Below are 20424 nucleotides of genomic sequence, written 5' to 3'. Positions count from 1 at the left end.
ACGCTGTCGCGGCATGCTACCAGTGTTAAAGACTGCGATGGAGCTCCGTATGCCACGGTAAACTGGCTGACACTGACGGCGGCGGTGCACAAATGCTGCGCAGCTAGCGCCATTCGACGGCCAACACCGCGGTTCCTGGTGTGTCCGCTGTGCCGTGCGTGTGATCATTGCTTGTACAGCCCTCTCGCAGTGTCCGGAGCAAGTATGGTGGGTCTGACACACCGGTGTCAATGTGTTCTTTTTTCCATTTCCAGGAGTGTATAATTGCATAAGTGGTAAAAAAATGTGTAAGTTCATCTGGAAAAATATGCACGGTCTGATGTGTAACGACAAGAAAAGCGACCTGCTAACCTTACCTTGCCGGGCACTTCCCAAGAAAAAAAATACGATAATCATCAGTAGGTGTTCATGTGAATGTATGGCGTGTACATGTACAGCTGCCCATGAAGCTTCAACACGATACCACAGTTCATCAAGAGTAATGACTGGCGTATTGTGACGAGCGAGTTATTCGTCCACCATTGACCAGACGTTTTCAGTTAGTGAGAGATCTGGAGAATGTGCTGGCCAGGGCAGCAGTCGAACATTTTCTGTATCCAGAAAGGCCCGTTCAGGACCTACAACATGCGGTCGTGCATTATCCTGCTGAAATGTAGGGTTTCACAGGGATTGAATGAAGGGTAGAGCCACGGGTCGTAACACATCTGAAATGTAACGATAACTATTCAAAGTGCCGCCAATGCGAGCAAGAGGTGATCGAGACGTGTAACCAATGGCACCCCATGCCATCACGCCGGGTGATACGCCAGTATGGCGATGACGAATACACGCTTCCAATGTGCGTTCACCGCGATGTCGCCAGATACGGATGCGACCATCATGATGCTGTAAACAGAACCTGGATTCATCTGACAAAATGACGTTTTGCCATTCGTGTACCCAGGTTCGTCGTTGAGTACCCCATGGCAGGTGCTCCTGTCTGCGATGCAGCTTCAAGTGTAACCGCAGCCATGGTCCCGAGCTGATAGTCCATGCTGCTGCAAACGCCGTCGAACTGTTCGTGCAGATGGTTGTTGTCTTGCAAACGACCCCATCTGTTGACTCAGGGATCGAGACTTCGCTGCACGATCCGTTACAGCCATGCGGATAAGATGCCTGTCATCTCGACTGCTAGTGATACGAGGCCGTTGGGATCCAGCACGGCGTTCCGTATTACCTACTTGAACCCACCGATTCCATATTCTGCTAATAGTCATTGGATCTCGAACAACGCGAGCAGCAATGTCGCTATACGATAAACCGCAATCGCGATAGGCTACAATGCGATCTTTATCAAAGTCGGAGACGTGATGCTACCCATTTCTCGTCCTTACACGAGGCATCACGTAACGTTTCACCAGGCAACGCCGGTCGACTGCTGTTTGTGTATGAGAAATAGGTTGGAAACTTCCTCATGTAGCACGTTGTATGTGTCGCCACCAGCGCCAGCCTTGTGTGAATGCTCTGAAAAGCTAATCATTTGCATATCACAGCATCTTCTTCCTGTCGGTTAAATTTCGCGTCTTTAGCACGTTATCTTCGTGGTGTAGCAATTTTAATGGGCAGCAGGAAACTTTAAGTCAGTGCACACCATCACACCAGGACCAGGGAAAAGTTCACGTTCGACAAAGTTCTTGGTTGGTTGGTTTGGGGGGAGGGGACCGAAGAGGTAGGTCGTCAGTCCCATGAGATTAGTGGAGGATGGGGAGACGGCTGTGCCCTTCCAAGGAACCGTCCTGTCATTTGCCTGAAGCGATTTAGGGAAATCAGGGAAAACCTAAAACAGGATGGCCGGACGCGGGTTTGAAGCGTCATCCTCCCGAATGCTAGTCATTGTTCCTGAGTGTATTACTTGTTCCCAGCTCTTGCCGTATGAGGGTACGCCCAGCTTCATCCAACACGAACGTTCTGATTGCCCTGGCGTTATGGTGACGCATATATATTAGAATACTGGCCTTCAAATCTATGAACACGGTGCACTCACTCTAAGTTACTTTCTTTTCTTCTTCCCAATATGCATGATGTCAGAGTGACCTCGGTGGATGTAAAGCTCCACCGCATCGAACAGCGCTGTTTTAGGAGCCTTCGGAAGGAGAGAATATTCGGGAAATGGGTTGTCCCTCCCGTTCTCCAGACCTAAACCACATCCTGCATGTTTGGGTTGCGTGGGGAGACGTATTTCGCCGTGTCCATAAGCTTCAACGACCAAGCCCCTTCTGCATACTGTAATTCCCTGGGACCATCAAGAATGAATCGCAGTGAACTCTGCTTAGTTATTTTCTTCGAATTAAGGCGTCGTTTCTTTTCGTCTCATTGGCTATTTGTTTCAGTTAGGTTCTGTACTATACCGTAGCAATGTTTCCTTTGTATAGTCCAAGTCTCAGTGAGCTATGTTACTTGGCAGTGACACATCAAGCGGAAGTTCCTTCGTTCTTAGGTTTTGCACACCAATGCAGTACACTGGGACGTAAAAGGAAATCGCATAACTAGAGCTTATCGCCGGCCGCGGTGGTCTAGCGGTTCTGGCGCTGCAGTCCGGAACCGCGGGACTGCTACGGTCGCAGGTTCGAATCCTGCCTTGGGCATGGGTGTGTGTGATGTCCTTAGGTTAGTTAGGTTTAAGTAGTTCTAAGTTCTAGCGGACTTATGACCTAAGATGTTGAGTCCCATAGTGCTCCGAGCCATTTGAACCATTTTTTAGAGCTTATCTGTATCACTCTCGCTTCGCAAATGTAATTGTCTTATTTTTTACGCATATAAAAGAATTAAAACATAATATTCAGAAACTTATGACAGTAGGCTTGAAGATTAATTGCAGTGAGACAAAAATAATGTACAGTTAGATCTCCAGCTGAAGGATGATAACAATTAATGTTTCAGTGACGGAAACAACTGATGGATCTGTGCACTTTGGACAACCAAAAGAAAAAAAAAAGAATAGTTGGATAGTTAGAATATATAAGCATGAGGATAAAAATTTCTTGAAGTTCATTTGGTAAATTTGTGTATTTAGAAGTAAATTCCCACTGTACCTTAAAAGATCTTCTACGACCAGTTTGAGCTTTCCGTACTAACTTACGGAAATACAATATGGATGTTATTTTCTCTAACAGTTTAAACACTGGTTGCTCAACGATAAGTGAAAAGCTGCAGGTCGAGTATAATAAAGCGGACTATTAACATCAACAATAACAAAAGAGACAATACACCTCCTGATCCATGCTCCAGAAATACACTTTGTAGTGTTATAGATATTCTATTTCGTATATTCGTTGTATTGCTGGTAGGTTTGAAAGTCCAGCAGTTATACTACTTCTTCGTTCGTTTTAATTCTAGAGTATGTCATTAACACTCCTCTTGGTTTTGTGATCGTAAAATAACTTGACGCTGCTTGATCTTTCCACGTGGAGAGATAGCTAGAAAAGTGCCCTAATGGTTGTGTAGCTACACTTTCGTTCAGGAGGAGCAGATTTTAAATAACGGTCTGTTCATTCACAATTAAATTCCCTATAGCATCATCAAATCGTTTTAGTCACGAGTCACGGTGGGTGAACTGAAAATGATACGATTTACACCTTATTCAGAGTGTAATGCAAGCCAACATTATGTTCATAATTGCCTTGTTGTCTGTTTTTGAGAGACTGAGTATGTATTTCTATATGAATGTAAGGAGTTCTAGTGTGACCATCACGATTTAGAAAGTGTGTGGATATCCTACATGCACTTGGCACAAGGTGGAATTATTCTTTCAAAGTGATCACGGCCATGGTCACATGTTACCCATAGTTTCTCAGTGAATCGGTGTTTCGTTAAAACTTATACTTATTTGTGGCTTTTCAACTTCTCTCATTATCTGTGTTTCAATGTCTTAGAATGCTTCTTTCCAGTTGTTTATCTGAGAATAAGGGAGAATTAATGTATATAAAGATGGAAAAAAGTATCTATGATTAGTAAAAATGTTAGGATTTGAGTTACTGTTTCATTTTAAAATAGTTAGTTGTTTATATGTTCTTTCTTGCCTCCGTTCAATGGAAAATAATTTCAATTATTGGAAATTGCTGCTGCATAAAATGTGACGCGGAAGTGTGTAAGTAGAATGTAAGTGGTAAGTTTGCTAAAAAAAAGGTAAAGTAATATATTTTCAATGGCAGGCTGAGAATGAAATGGGTGATTTCTGGATGTGTTACTTACTTGACGTTAATTCTGAAGTTTCCGGTACAGCAATATGCTCTCATCTGGTGCATAGGGTTTACGTTCTCTCATGGTTTCCTCAATCTGGGATGTAGATTTATTTTCTCTATATGCTAGAGTTGATTGCATTGTGTTCTGAAAGTGAGGTGGCATTGAAATGTGTGCATGGGATTATCTGGTACACGCAAAACGCTGCATGCTGCAGCTCACAATATATTTCTAATGAACACTGGAGAATATAACAGTCATACTTTATTGAAACATATAGACAGACAGACAAAACAAACAGGTAAACAGACAGACAAACGATCTTGGCTTCAAGCGACTGCACACTTATTACGCCAATGAGTAGCGCAAGAAGACTGGTGAAATGCGGTATGTAGTATATGTGGACTAGCACCTGATAACAATTGAACCACTGAAAGGCCATGTCATATAAACAATGTTAAAATCGAATGATAAACATTTTAAAATATTTGTATATATTTCTCGAAATGTATCAACGACAATAGCACGACTGGCCTTCATTGTTCTCTCAGGCTAGTGATTGAAGTAAACAGTCTTGTGCACCCGAGACTTCAACTTGTAGTAATTGTCCATAGACTGCAGAAGGCCGTGTGTATGCGTGAGCATTTCATCAGTCCACGTACGCTACCTGGCGAGTTTGTTATTATTCTGTGTCCTTGTCATCGAGTATATCACAGCATGTCTTCTGAACGTCAGTTTCAAAATAACGGCTGTTAATGTTCGCTCGACTGGTAACGTCTGCAGTCACGTGGGACGCTGGGGGGGATACGTGAGTGTGAACATCAGCGCTACGAGTATTAGCAGTTCATATAATAGATTGGTGGGATCACACGTAGTTTTATACAGCACTCTTTTCCTCAGAAACTGTGACACACACTTGTGCTCTTAGCTACGCGCACATTCCAAGTTATCTGCAGTGATTCTTTTTCTTCCCTTCTTTTTCCCTATTTGGATGAGATAGTCTATAACGATTTGTACAACAAATGGTAAACACTGACACGCAGTTCTCGGTCTCAAGAGATCCAGTAAACAGAACGGTCGCAGGCAGCAACGACCAGGATCCACTCGCCACAGGGCGACTCGCTGTACAAGTAGGGTGCGTAGCCGCGGTCCCGGACAGCCTGCAGAGCTGCGCTGGTGTAGCGGACGGCAGCCGCAGACGGGTCGCTCTGGCAGCGCCGCGGCGCGGCGGAAGTGGGGAGTTAGGGTTGCCGCTAGCCACTGGCTGACCAGACCTAGGAGGTGCGGGGTCATGGGGCGAGCACCAGCAGCAGGCACAGGCAGCCCGCCAGCGACAGCGCGTGCGCCGCCGGCGAGTGGTGAACCTGCCCGCCGTGCTGCATCGCCGCTGGCAGCTCCCCTGCACACACACACACACATCACAAAAAGAATGAACACCGTGACACCTTGGTCGCATCATCTAACAACAGACGTACTGGATTTACTTATGATTTAGTTCCTCGCATGTTATGTGGCCTCATCATTGGTCCATTAATAATGTGGTTTCTCTTCCAGGCCATATGTATGGCCAGCATGTTAATTTTGAAATTCTGATTGCATGGATGTGATGGCTTTTGTTTTTAATGTGCGCGTGTATTGTATTTTGTGTCCACCCCGATAGCTGAGTGGCCAGCATGACGGATTGCCGTTCTACGGGCCCGGGTTAGATTCCCGGCTGGCTCGGGGATTTTCTAGGCACGGGGACTGGGTGTTGTGTTGTCTTCATCATCATTTCATCCCCATCCGGCACGCAGGTCGCCCAATGTGGCGTCGAATGTAATAAGACCTACACCACGGCGGCCGGACCTGCCCTGTAAGTGGCCTCCCGACCAATGACGCCAAACGCTCATTTTCATTTCTATTACATAGTGTATTAAACCGGGGACCTAGAAACGACGGAGAAGCTTCTTTCCGCCGTAGCCCTCAGTGGCTCACAACTCCACAACAGGCCACAACAGTCCACCCAGCCCACCGCCACCCCACACCGAGCCCAGGGTTATTGTGTGGTTCTGCCCCCAGTGGACCCCCCGCCCCCGGGAACGTCTCATACCAGACGAGTGTAACCCCAGATGTTTGCGTGGTAGAGTAATTATGGCGTACGCGTACATGGAGACAGTATTATTTATTTAGCGTTTGGCGCTACACACATTGTTTACACATATTATTACATTATGAAATTATATGATAAGATACACTATAAAATACATAAGTGAAGGATTCACATTCAATTAAATATAATAGATAAACACAATAAAAAGTAATATCACAGCAGATATTATGCGTTACACAAGTGTTCAAATTCTGACGTCCAAATTGGCGATCCATTCGAGGCAGGGCGGTGTGGCGTTGAAGAAGTCAGCCCGACTACCCTGGTAGGCTCTTAATTCACAGTCCTGGGCGATGTGCTGTATTGTTTGATTAGGTGCTCCACAGTCACAGCTAGGGCTGGGAAGCTTTCCCCACTTCTGTAGATTGTGTGCACATAGTTCAAAATTGGTTCAAATGGCTCTGAGCACTATGGGACTTAACTGCTGTGGTCATCAGTCCCATAGAACTTAGAACTACTTAAACTTAACTAACCTAAGGACATCACACACGTCCATGCCCGAGGCAGGATTCGAACCTGCGACCGTCGCGCGGTTCCAGACTGTAGCGCCTAGAACCGCTCGGCCACACCGGCCGGCGTGCACATAGTCCATGTCCTGTTCGGATTCTGTTTAGCCTTTTCCATAGCTGTCGTGGAAGTTCAAAGCCCTTAGGTTTCTCTGATGGACAGGTAAGTTCACGGTTGTCAGGGGTGTAATCTAGCTCGCCTCCGTAGAAGAAGTCCACACGTGCACCCTGGGTAATGCTAAATGAGCTAGAACGATAGCTGGCGCCAGACTTATCTTCTCTAGAGGATCTCCTGACCTTGCGGACATAGAAGCAAGCCTGTCAGATAATGGCTCCTGCAGGAGATGCGTGACAAGAAATATCGGACCTAGCCTCCGAATTTTCCAACTAAATATTGAAGGACTAAGCAGAACCAAATGCGAAACTCTGTCTCGAATTCTCCGTGAGAGGAACATTGATGTTGTTGCTATACTAGAGTCTCATGTAACTAGTGTGGCCGATCTTAAGGCAAGAGGCAGAATACCAGGATACGAGATACGTGCAGGGGACTGGAACGCCTTTCCGCTCGGGAAGCACAGCGTTAGACGGTGTGGCTAGCCGGGCGGGTTTGGTTTTAATGTGGTTGAAAGTACAAGGTGTGTAATGGTTACAGTCCATTTACTCATACGTATATGTAATTTTGAATGGCCGGTCAGAGTGGCCGAGCGGTTCTAGGCGCTTCAGTCTGGCAGGTTCGAATACTGCCTCCTTGAACCATAATTTTTAATTAATTTTATATTTTTGTGTTCACTTTTGTTTAATACATAAGAACACTTTTAGAGTGGTTTGTTAGTCAGAATAATTTTCTGACACTTCATGAATAGATGACTTTGAGTTATGCTCTGCAGTCCGCTGCATCCTCTTGGGATAATTAAACAGTTGTTCTAGTGTGTTATTGTTTCATGGCAGTGCACGATATATGTATTATGCATAAGTTATGATTATCCTTGGTGTCCTACATTTGGTACTGCGACAATCTGGGACATTCATTTTATGTACATGCTATAAGCATGTCCCTCAACGGTTTACGCCTCAGCATTTCATATTTTGTCAAGATACATAGCTGTATTTATATTGTCATTTTGACAGCTTGCCATACTGACATTTAGCGTTTGTTGAGGGCTACTTTCTCACAGATGTGTACATGTTATCCATCCTGAACATTATCTTGAGTAAATTTCTTTTTACTTCACGTCTATGGTCGCAAATTTGTTGTCATCAGACTGCCGGTTTCGGTTTATAATGACAATCTTCAGATGTTTTTTATAAAAAACATGTCCTAATGTACTGAAGCCATAGGACAAGCTTTTATAAAACAGATCTGAAGGTGGTCATTATAGACCGAAATCGGTAGTCTGATGAGAAACAATTTGTGACCATAGACGTGAAGCAAAGGAAATTTATTCTATACTAGGGTCACTGTTCAATTCGCGTCCATGTCGCAACTTGTGAAAATACCTTGAGTTCCGTACATTCAGTGTATGATATGACATAGGTCATTCTCTACATTTCGCCACTTGAGACGTTTTTGGACATTTATTTTATACGTGTGACATAAACATGCCTTTATTCGGTTTTCAGGTTAAAATTTTACTACTCTGAAGTGATGGTGTCCTTGTGCAAGGACTACTTGCGCGTAGATACATGTCTGTTTGCTTCACTTATTTCATACACTTATCGTTTCCTACACTTAGTTTTGTAATTTAGTAGGTTATTTCAGGAATGTGCAGTCAATTTATCGTCCAACTGGCCAATAAAAATCATGTAATATTTAATTAATGAAGTTAGGCCATAATGAATTTCCACTCTATACGTTGAACAAATATACTATTTATTAATACTTAATGGTGTACTGAACTTTTTTGAGAATGGATGTATCTGTTGGATTTATCAAATGATTCTTATTCTGTTTCTAATGTCTTTGTAGTACGTAGATAGTAAGTTTACGATGCTATCATTACTGTTTATGCGTACAATTCTGAAGATGATGCACTGAAGCACCGAAACTAGTAGCCTGACATCTACATCTACATGTAAGTGATTGCTATTCACAATAAAGTGCCTGGCAGAGGGTTCAATGAACCACCTTCTAGCTGTCTCTCTACCGTTCCACTCTCAAACGGCGCGCGGGAAAATCGAACACTTAAATTTTTCTGTGCTAGCCCTTATTTCTCTTATTTTATCGTGATGATCATTTCTCCCTATGTAGGTGGGGGCCAATAGAATGTTTTCACAATCGGAGGAGAAAGCTGGTGATAAAATTTCATGAGAAGACCCCGTCGCAACGAAAATCGCCTTTGTTTTAATGATTGCCACGCCAACTCACGTATCATGTCTGCGGCACAATCTCCCCTATTTCACGATAATACAAAACGAGCTGCCCTTCTTTGTACTTTTTCGATGTCATCCGTCAGTCCCATCTGATGCGGATTCCACAGCGTACAGCAATATTTCAGAATAGGGTGGACAAGCGTGGTGTAAGCAGTCTCTTTAGCAGACCTGTTGCACCTTCTAAGTGTTCTGCCAATGAATCGCAATCTTTGGTTTGCTCTACCCACAATATTATCTACGTGATCGTTCCAATTTAGGTTACTTGTAATTTTAGTCACTAAGTATTTAGCTGAATTTACAGCCTTCTTATTTGTGTAACTTATCGCGTAATCGAAATTTAGCGGATTTCTTTTAGTACTCATGTGAATAACTTTACACTTTTCTTCATTCAGGGTCAACTGAGACTTTTCGCACCATACAGATATCTTATCTAAATCATTTTGCAATTCGTTTTGGTCATCTGATGACTTTACAAGGCGGTAAATGACAGCATCATCTGCAAACAATCTGAGACGGCTACTGAGATTGTCTCCTATGTCGTTAATATAGATCAGGAACAATAGAGGGCCTATAACACTTCCTTGAGGACGCCGGATATTATTTCTGTTTTTAGGCACGCAGTTTGGTCAGAAGACGCTCCTGAGGAACCGTGTCGAAAGCCTTCTGGAAATCTGAAAATATGGAATCAATTTGACAAACAATGCCGGTGGCACTCATTACTTCATGAGCATAAAGAGCTAGTTGTCTTTCGCAAGAACGATATTTTCTGAATCCGTGCTACGTGTCACTAAATCGTTTTCTTCGAGGTACTTCATGATGTTTGAATACAGTATATGTTCCAAAACCCTACTGCAAATCGACATTAGTGATATGGGCCTGTAATTCAACTTTCCAGTCTTTAGGTACGGATCTTTCTGTGAGCGAGCGGTTGTATATAATTGCTAAATATGGAGCTATGGTATCAGCATACTCAGAGAGGAAACTGACTGATATACCATATAGACCGGAAGCCTTGCTTTTATTAAGTCATTTAAGCTGGTTTGCGACCCCGAGGATATCTACTTCTATGTTTATCTTGGAAGTTGTTCTTGATTAGAATTCAGGAACATTTACTTCTTCTTCTTTGGTGAAGGAGTTTCGGAAAATCGTGTTTAATAACTCTCCTTTAGTGGCACTGTCATCAATGACTTCACCGTTGTTATCGCGCAATGAAGGTATTGACTGCGTCTTGCCACTGGTATTCCTTATGTATGACTATTATGTCTTTGGGTTTTCTGCCAGATTTTGAGACAGAGTTTCGTTGTGGAAATCACTGAGAGCATCTCCCATTGAAGTGCGCGCTATACTTCGAACTTCTGCAAAACTTTGCCAGTCTTGGGGTTTTTGCGTTCTTTTAAATTTGGCATGCTTTTTTCGCTGCTAGCACTCTTACTGCTCTTCTTGCAGATGTGTAAGACCTGGGGCAAGTCTTTGTTCGAGGGATCTGCCTTATAGTCTCCTTAACAGAGATGCTACTTCAGCTGAAAATTCTGTGTAGTATCTGACAGATATCCAACGGTCTCAGGGAACTTCTTCAATTTTAATGATTTCAGTTATTTTTCGTTACCACTAACACCTACATCATTCATTTTGCAGTAGTGCGTGAATTAAACTGGAAAAGTATTTCTGGATTTTCGTTTGTCATGGACTATTTCCAACCGAAGTTCATCATTTCCACTTTTGCTTTGTTACCCTTAATTCCAATTCATGTGTCAAATGCGCCTCTCGACAATAACTTTGGAGCCACTTCATCCTTTACCTGTATCCAGAATATCGAGGGGTTTTGTGAGAAGCCATGCGATACGATTTTGAAGACTTCACGCAATACCTTTTTGACAGTCAAAATGTATTCATTTAGAATTTCTCTAGGTACATCCCTACGTTGTGGACATCTTTTTCAGTAACAGATGCTTCTTTGGAGCAGAGATTGTAGGGTCCTTCCCATCACGAACTGCTCCAATACGTAGATAACTATTCTGTGTATGGTCAACTATTTTCTGAACTTCAACCATAGGTCTTTTACAAAGTCTGAAGTTCCTACTTCGAATATAAACGTACTTCCTTCTTTATATGTTTACTGAACATGTTTTAATAGCCCCTTGTACGGTGGTTATCATAGCTCAGCCAATGAAAAGCAAGATATTGGCTCAGTTAACGTTAGTGCTTCCACTACACTTCCTCATAACGGCTTCAGGAATCATTTAATATTATTTCATACTGTCAAACCTCTTCTCAGCAGCCCTAGACACCCGACGTTAAGTTCGGATATTGATGGCGGCAACTTCAGGGCTTATGTTGCCTTTTATTTCTTGTGGGTTGATTCTTACATAGACCTTACCCTTCAAGTGACCCCCACAGGAAAAACTTACATGTTGTTATATTCGGCAAACGTGGTGGCCATAAATGTTTGCTAAAAGTTCGTTCCTCAGTGAAGACATCAAAAGTGCCTGTTGGGGCAGTTCACGTGTAGACTTATTTGGTCTCTGAATAATTCTTCGGCAAGTATCTGCAATGACTTCTGGGTGCGATGTGAAGGAGCTCTGTCGTTTTACATTTTGAACACTTCCGTGGAGCGCCAATTTTTGTACAGAATCTGTGCTGCTCTCTATGCTTGCAGTCCTATATCCGTATGCTTGAGCCCTAAAATTTCGTGAGTTTCCTTAATCGAACCTACTTTCAGACATGCTTCCACAGTTTCAATTTCTTTTTTTTTTTTTTTTCCTTTTCAGAGAAAGTAATTTTACAAACCACGAAGAGAAACGTCTCACTTCACAGATGAAATAAACTGAAATGCTGACTGAAGAACTATAACAATCGCTTATTTCTTAAAATTGTCCATTGTTGTAGCTAATTATTTCAAAAGTCGAAATACTGTATAGGGATTCAAAATGGTTGGGAGGGGTGGGACATATTTGGGAGGGGGCTAATTTTAAATGCACCACCCTTTATAATTTGACTAAAATAATTAACAGCCCAGCTGAAAAAAAAAAAGGTTCAAATGGCTCTGAGCACTATGGGACTTAACATCTTAGGTCATCAGTCCCCTATAACTTAGAACTACTTAAACCCAACTAACCTAAGGACATCATACACATCCATGCCCGAGGCAGGATTCGAACCTGCGACCGTAGCAGTCCCGCGGTTCCGGACTGTAGCGCCTAGAACCGCAAAACTACCGCGGCCGGCCCAGCTGAAAAGACTTTTAACTTGCTGCAGATGAAGATTCTAACTGGATACATAGAAAAATAAAGTAACATTCCAGAACTTCTGAGAAACTGTATAACGCATAGAGACTTGAGTTTCAGTGAGGCAAGATTAAGAATAAGAAATGTAAGTTACATTTGCTTTTCGTGTATGCTGTATACGAAGCTGCATACTGAATTTTTGCAGCCGTTATTTATATATAATCAGACTCTACCCATTAATGTGACAGTATTTCACCCAATTCAGAACGGTACATTTATTTTAGCAACAATAACACAGTATTTTAGAATGTATGATCTTGCCTTATAACGTCCCAGTAAACCCCTAATTATTTTAGTGAAATTATACAGGCGAGTACGCACACACACACACACACACACACACACACACACACACACAATTACACGCACAAAGAAACAGACGCGTTAATATTCAAAAATCGTTATACGGATGTCCCTTTCCCCACAACTCTCCCCACCTATAGCGTGCCCTCTCCTCTACTTTCCGATAAAAAGAGCTGACACTGTAATTTACACGCTGCACACGCTTTTGTGAGTATAGCGTTTAATATATGTGAACAGGATTTCGAAATAAAAACTTATGTTCTAGGAGTTCCTTATAGACAGGGAACCGAAAATAACAAGGTGGTTTCGTTGAAATGAAGATGGCCGATTTTCGTGTATAAAATTTCGTAATCCGAGCCATTTCTTCTCACTAAACTTTGCAAAAACACATTGTATGCAGTTTAGAATTTTGAAGAGTTTTCCGCCAATATATGCCTAAAATATGACGACAAGCAGATAGAGGAAGTTAAATACTTGCTAATAAATTCAGCCGGGAGGAACGTACCACAGAACCGCTGAAGCGCTTAAACAAATCTCTGTTTGCAAAGTTCATGTTGTCAGGTATAAGTGATATAAAAATAAAACACTTATCATACTTTGCTTTACTTTCATTCCAAAATGTCATACGAAATTATTTTTTGGGTAACTGATCAACCAAGAATTACTTTCCGAGTTACAATTGTATGATGACAAGAGCCTCTATCTGTGTGCATTTGCTAGTGAGCATACATTCTGAAGTAAGCTAAATGTAATCTGGCTGCTATCTTTAGCCATGGTTTGGGATAATTCTTGTTTTGTCAACTTCATATATGACAAGAGCCGCTCGGCTTCAGCTAATCTAATGTACCACACGTCATGTAACATGTCCCACCCATTCAGAAAAAATATCAAACCAAGGACAAGGGCTAATAAACCTTTGTTTTTCCGCTGGTTGGTTGATTTTTTCAACCTCTGCAGGTTTACACACTTTCTGTTTCGTAGCCATGTTAAACATTCTCTAAAAATTATTTCATGAGTCAACTCGAATAGTAAACGGTTCTGAAAACGCATTTGACCTTTTAGCAAGAAATAATCCTGATCTAATAACGAGCATCAAAATTGACTCAGGGATTAGTGGACACAGTGTTGTCGTAGTGAGACTGAATACCGTAACTCACAAATCTACCAAAATTAAACGAAAAACATGTTTATTCAAAAGAAGCAGATAGAAATTCGCTTGACGCCTCCCTGAAAGAGAATCTCCACTGCTCCCAAATTAACAGTGTAAGTACATACAAAACGTGGCTTGAATTCAAAGAAATACACTCCTGGAAATGGAAAAAAGAACACATTGACACCGGTGTGTCAGACCCACCATACTTTCTCCGGACACTGCGAGAGGGCTGTACAAGCAATGATCACACGCACGGCACAGCGGACACACCAGGAACCGCGGTGTTGGCCGTCGAATGGCGCTAGCTGCGCAGCATTTGTGCACCGCCGCCGTCAGTGTCAGCCAGTTTGCCGTGGCATACGGAGCTCCATCGCAGTCTTTAACACTGGTAGCATGCCGCGACAGCGTGGACGTGAACCGTATGTGCAGTTGACGGACTTTGAGCGAGGGCGTATAGTGGGCATGCGGGAGGCCGGGTGGACGTACCGCCGAATTGCTCAACACGTGGGGCGTGAGGTCTCCACAGTACATCGATGTTGTCGCCAGTGGTCGGCGGAAGGTGCACGTGCCCGTCGACCTGGGACCGGACCGCAGCGACGCACGGATGCACGCCAAGACCGTAGGATCCTACGCAGTGCCGTAGGGGACCGCACCGCCACTTCCCAGCAAATTAGGGACACTGTTGCTCCTGGGGTATCGGCGAGGACCATTCGCAACCGTCTCCATGAAGCTGGGCTACGGTCCCGCACACCGTTAGGCCGTCTTCCGCTCACGCCCCAACATCGTGCAGCCCGCCTCCAGTGGTGTCGCGACAGGCGTGAATGGAGGGACGAATGGAGACGTGTCGTCTTCAGCGATGAGAGTCGCTTCTGCCTTGGTGCCAATGATGGTCGTATGCGTGTTTGGCGCCGTGCAGGTGAGCGCCACAATCAGGACTGCATACGACCGAGGCACACAGGGCCAACACCCGGCATCATGGTGTGGGGAGCGATCTCCTACACTGGCCGTACACCACTGGTGATCGTCGAGGGGACACTGAATAGTGCACGGTACATCCAAACCGTCATCGAACCCATCGTTCTACCATTCCTAGACCGGCAAGGGAACTTGCTGTTCCAACAGGACAATGCACGTCCGCATGTATCCCGTGCCACCCAACGTGCTCTAGAAGGTGTAAGTCAACTACCCTGGCCAGCAAGATCTCCGGATCTGTCCCCCATTGAGCATGTTTGGGACTGGATGAAACGTCGTCTCACGCGGTCTGCACGTCCAGCACGAACGCTGGTCCAACTGAGGCGCCAGGTGGAAATGGCATGGCAAGCCGTTCCACAGGACTACATCCAGCATCTCTACGATCGTCTCCATGGGAGAATAGCAGCCTGCATTGCTGCGAAAGGTGGATATACACTGTACTAGTGCCGACATTGTGCATGCTCTGTTGCCTGTGTCTATGTGCCTGTGGTTCTGTCAGTGTGATCATGTGATGTATCTGACCCCAGGAATGTGTCAATAAAGTTTCGCCTTCCTGGAACAATGAATGCACGGTGTTCTTATTTCAATTTCCAGGAGTGTAGTTCTAAAGCGGTTGAGAGATTTATGCTAAATAAATTAACGAATGACGGAGCTGATCCCCCATGGTACTCAAAACAGGTCGGAACACTGTTGCAGAAACAAGGAAAAAAAGCATGCCAAAATTAAAGAAACGCAAAGTCCGCTTGATTGGTGAACTATTACAGAAGCTCGAAATTTAGCGTGGGCTTCAATACGAGATGTTTATAATAGTTTCCACGTAGAAACTTTCTCTCGATACCTGGCAGAAGATCCAAAGAGACTTTTCTCATATGTTAAATATTCTAGGGGCAAGACATACTCGATGGCTTCCCTGTGCGATGTCGAAATTAGCAGGGTCGGTGGAGCAGTTCATTAGTTTAGGATTTATTCCACCTGACTACCATTATGACTAAAACGAATGCTGGAATGTGATATAACAGGAGTTGAATACTGTTATTAATGTATCGGTGCGTGTGGTTAGTCACTTGAGAGCGTTGGTGCCACATAAATCGTATGAGACCGGCCGCGCAGCGGGCGCTACGTCCACTGACGTTTGTTACGTGTCGTAAGCACCACAGAGCACGAATTATGTTTCTCGAAGATGTTAGGCTCTCAAAGATAGTCCTCCTCTCCTGCTCTCGATGCTACATACTCTAAGCAATCTTGGGGAGCAACAAATCTACGAAGTAACATTGTAATGAAAAATAGTGTTGTGGCAAATAAGAACTCTGGAGGGGGAGGAGATTAGTGTTTAACGTCCCATCGACAACGAGGTCATTAGAGACGGAGCACAAGCTCGGGTTAGGGAAGGATGGGGAAGGAAATCGGCCGTGCCCTTTCAAAGGAACCATCCCGGCATTTGCCTGAAGTGATATAGGGAAATCACGGAAAACCTAAATCAGGATGGCCGGACGCGGGATTGAGCCGTCGTCCTTCCAAATAATAACTCTGACATACCGTGATAAATAAAATATAATTCAGAGCCGCGGTGTCCTCCAATAAGGCACATGTTACAGCTGCAAGGGATTGTTATTACAGTGATGTTTGGCACCTGTAGTTAATCAGAGAGCACACAAAATGACAGAATAACAGGCTAACGTCTTCCCTGATGTGTCTTATGATGATACATCTCTCATTTATGTTCGTAAATTACCTTCACAAGGAATCAGGCTCTATCCTTCAGAACAATGCATTATACTCTAGCCCCTTCTAGAACCATCTGTCTTCTCTTTACGTACATAGAATTTAGATACCGGTTTCACTCAGAGTTAAACAATTAATTTTGCACTGCCACGCCGGACCTAATGATGCAACTACAACAAACATTCACACGCCTGAACATTACCACATTAAATTAGATTCGTTTAACTGCTCTCGACTCTGCGGCCACCTTCCGTACAGTAAAACCTGGACGATTAATCGGAAATTCACGCCAGCGCCGAGCTATGCAAGAAAACACTTACCCATCACAATGGGACTGCATCTAGATTGCGATACGCAGTTCTACCGTTGTTCTAAAGTGCATCATAGTTCCATTGAGACTTCGTATAACACAATCAAAATCACTGCCTTGTATACGCTTTTACTGGCGTATTAAATTTAGGAATAACTTGTCACTACTCAACTGCTGTTCCGGACACTCGGAGCAGTGCCTGAAAAGCCATTTGTACTGTAAAAGTACTTACTGACCGAATAAAGTTAGCATTTCATCGGAGTGGTCAGATACGGATCTATCCATCATGAAGCACCCAGAGCAATTCGCTAGAGCGAAAGCGCCAACGCCAAAACGAGTGCTCCCGTCCACTTTATTCGTACCTCCGTGTCGATGTGTAATCACGTCGTTACTCATTTTATAAACTAATGAATGAAATGTCATGTAAGAGAGGAGATCGTTTTCTTAAGCCCTGTCCTCAATTACGTGCTTATGATTAATTTAAAATATATTTTTCATAAACTGAAGAGTTAAGGACAAGTGACACTATTTTCTCTCGACGCTGATATCTCGCAATATTGCCATTAAAGCTCTGCAGGGGGGATTTCCCTTAGCATTCACAATCCCGGGCGCTTTCTGGTACCAGAGCGGTATTATTACGCTGAAATTGTTGTAGAAGGTACCAGAAGCCTATCATTTTCCCTCACAACCTGTGCGCCTTCTCACTCGAGAGTACTCAGAGCCTTCTATATCGATCATTCGAAGTGTGCCTCCCACTGCCTTCTGTATACTCTCATTACATTTACTTTGATTGATAACTACACTGTATTAATTCACGTCTCCTTACCGCTGGCGTGAATAACTTTGGTTTCAATATGTGTGAAGCCCTTACATTATTGTTATTATTATTAAAATTATTATTGAAGTCTTTAAATAAAATTGCAAAATAGAGTGGGTATAATTATACAGTATTATGTAATGTAGTCACTGCAATACAGCTGACAGTTCTGCTAGAGCAGAATTATTAAACACAGTCTTCCTAAAGTCCTTCACCAAAGAAGACGAAATAAATATATCAGAATTCGAATCAAGAACAAGTGCCAACATGAGTAATTTAGAAGTACATACCCTCGGAGTTGTGAAGGAACTTAAATAACTACTTAAAAGCAAGTCTTTCAGTCCAGACTGTACACCGATTAGCGTTCTTTGAGAGTATGCTGATGCAATAGCAGCAAGCCTAACAATCATATACAACTGGCTGCTCGATGAAAGATCCGCATCTAAAGAGTGGAAAGTTGCACAGGTAACTCCAATATTCAAGAAACACAATAAAAGTTAACACTAAATTATAGGGCCATATCATTACCACAGATATGCAGCATGATTTTGGAATGTATAGTGTGTTCTGACATTATGAACTACCGCGATGAGAACGGTCTATTGATACATAGTCAAGACGAATTGAGAGGACATGGTTCTTGTGAAATACAACTAGCTCTTTACTCCAATGGAATTTGATTCCGTACTTCTAGATTTCCAGAAGGCTTTTGGCACCGTATCTCACAAACGGTTTGTAATCAAATTGTGTGTTTGTAGAGGGTCATTTCAATTATACTAGTGCATTCGTGATTTCCTGTCAGAGGTGTCACAGTTCCTAGTAACTGACAGAAAGTCATCGAGTGAAGTGGAAGCGATTTCTGGCGTTTCCCAGGGTAATGCTACAAAAATGATTTAGGAGACAGTCTGAGCAGCCGTCTTAGGTTGTTTGCAGGTGACTTTACCGTGTAGTAAAGTTATCAGAAGATCAAAACTAATTGCAAAACTATTTAGGTAAGATATCTGTGGTGTGCGAAAATTGGTAGTTGACCGCAAATAACGAAAAGACTGAGGTCATCCAGATGAGTGCTAAAATGAATCGATTAAACTTTTGTTACACAACAAATTACACAAATCTAAAGATCGTAAATTCAACTAAATACCTAGGAATCACAGTTACGTACAACTTCAGTTGGAAAGAACACACAGAAAACGTTGAGCGGAAGGCGGACAAAAGACTGCGTTTTATTAGTCGAACACTTAAAAGAACAAACAGATCTACGTAAGAGAATGCCTACACTACGCTTGTCCGCCCTCTTTCGGAGTACAGCTGCACGGTGTGGGGTCCTTACCAGATGGTCATCGAGAAGTTTCAAAGAAGGGCCCACGTTTTGTTTTATCGAAAAATAAGGGAGAGAGCGTTACGGACACTATACAAGATTTGTGGATGAACATCACTAAAGAAAGGCGTTTTTCATTGCGGCGGGATCTTCTCACAAAATTTCAATCTTCAACTTTCTCCTCTGAATGCGAAAGTATTTTGTTGACGCCGACCTACATAGGAAAAAACGAACATCATAATAAAATCAGGGAAATCAGAGCTCACACAGATAAACACAGTTTTCCTTTTTTTCCAAGCTGTTCGAGAGTGGAGTAACAGAGAATTACTGTGAAGGTAGTTCGGTGAACCCTATGTCAGGCACTTAAGTGTGATTTTCTGATCAGCCATGTAGATGTATTTATTGTGCATTGTTGTTTTCATGACGTGTTCTACATTCTAGAGAATCTCTACATTATGGGTCTCTTGAAACGAAAAGTATATCTGATGTAGAATAAAAGGTCGTATTATTTACATATTATGTCAGGTTTTATCAATATGACAGTGTTCTGATGCCAGAAAATTACCGTACTAATGTAATAAAACATAATAAGTAAACAGTATATGATATTTTATAGCGTGAAAATCGTTATTAACCGAAATCAGTAACTGTAATATGGGGCATATAGAAAGATGAGTATCATGGTTTTCGTAAAATACACTCCTGGAAATGGAAAAAAGAACACATTGACACCGGTGTGTCAGACCCACCATACTTGCTCCGGACACTGCGAGAGGGCTGTACAAGCAATGATCACACGCACGGCACAGCGGACACACCAGGAACCGCGGTGTTGGCCGTCGAATGGCGCTAAAAAATGGTTCAAATGGCACTGAGCACTATGGGACTCAACTGCTGAGGTCATTAGTCCCCTAGAACTTAGAACTAGTTAAACCTAACTAACCTAAGGACATCACAAACATCCATGCCCGAGGCAGGATTCGAACCTGCGACCGTAGCGGTCTTGCGGTTCCAGACTGCAGCGCCTTTAACCGCACGGCCACTTCGGCCGGCTGAATGGCGCTAGCTGCGCAGCATTTGTGCACCGCCGCCGTCAGTGTCAGCCAGTTTGCCGTGGCATACGGAGCTCCATCGCAGTCTTTAACACTGGTAGCATGCCGCGACAGCGTGGACGTGAACCGTATGTGCAGTTGACGGACTTTGAGCGAGGGCGTATAGTGGGCATGCGGGAGGCCGGGTGGACGTACCGCCGAATTGCTCAACACGTGGGGCGTGAGGTCTCCACAGTACATCGATGTTGTCGCC

General features: G+C 43.3%; 1 protein-coding gene across 1 annotated transcript in view; it reads right to left on the bottom strand.

Annotated features, from left to right (window-relative positions):
• Positions 1-4469: 4469 nt before the first annotated feature.
• LOC126198727 (zwei Ig domain protein zig-8-like) overlaps positions 4470-20424 on the bottom strand; it is a 1001384-nt gene continuing 985429 nt past the window's right edge. Inside the window, exon 6 of the mRNA XM_049935248.1 lies at positions 4470-5617. Coding sequence (XP_049791205.1) covers positions 5508-5617 — 110 coding nt within the window. The 3' untranslated portion in view covers positions 4470-5507. The remainder of the gene's footprint in view (positions 5618-20424) is intronic.

The sequence above is a fragment of the Schistocerca nitens genome, chromosome 8 (genome assembly GCF_023898315.1).
Source record: "Schistocerca nitens isolate TAMUIC-IGC-003100 chromosome 8, iqSchNite1.1, whole genome shotgun sequence".
Taxonomy (NCBI): Eukaryota; Metazoa; Arthropoda; class Insecta; order Orthoptera; family Acrididae; genus Schistocerca; species Schistocerca nitens.
This window is presented reverse-complemented; position numbering and strand designations above follow the sequence as displayed.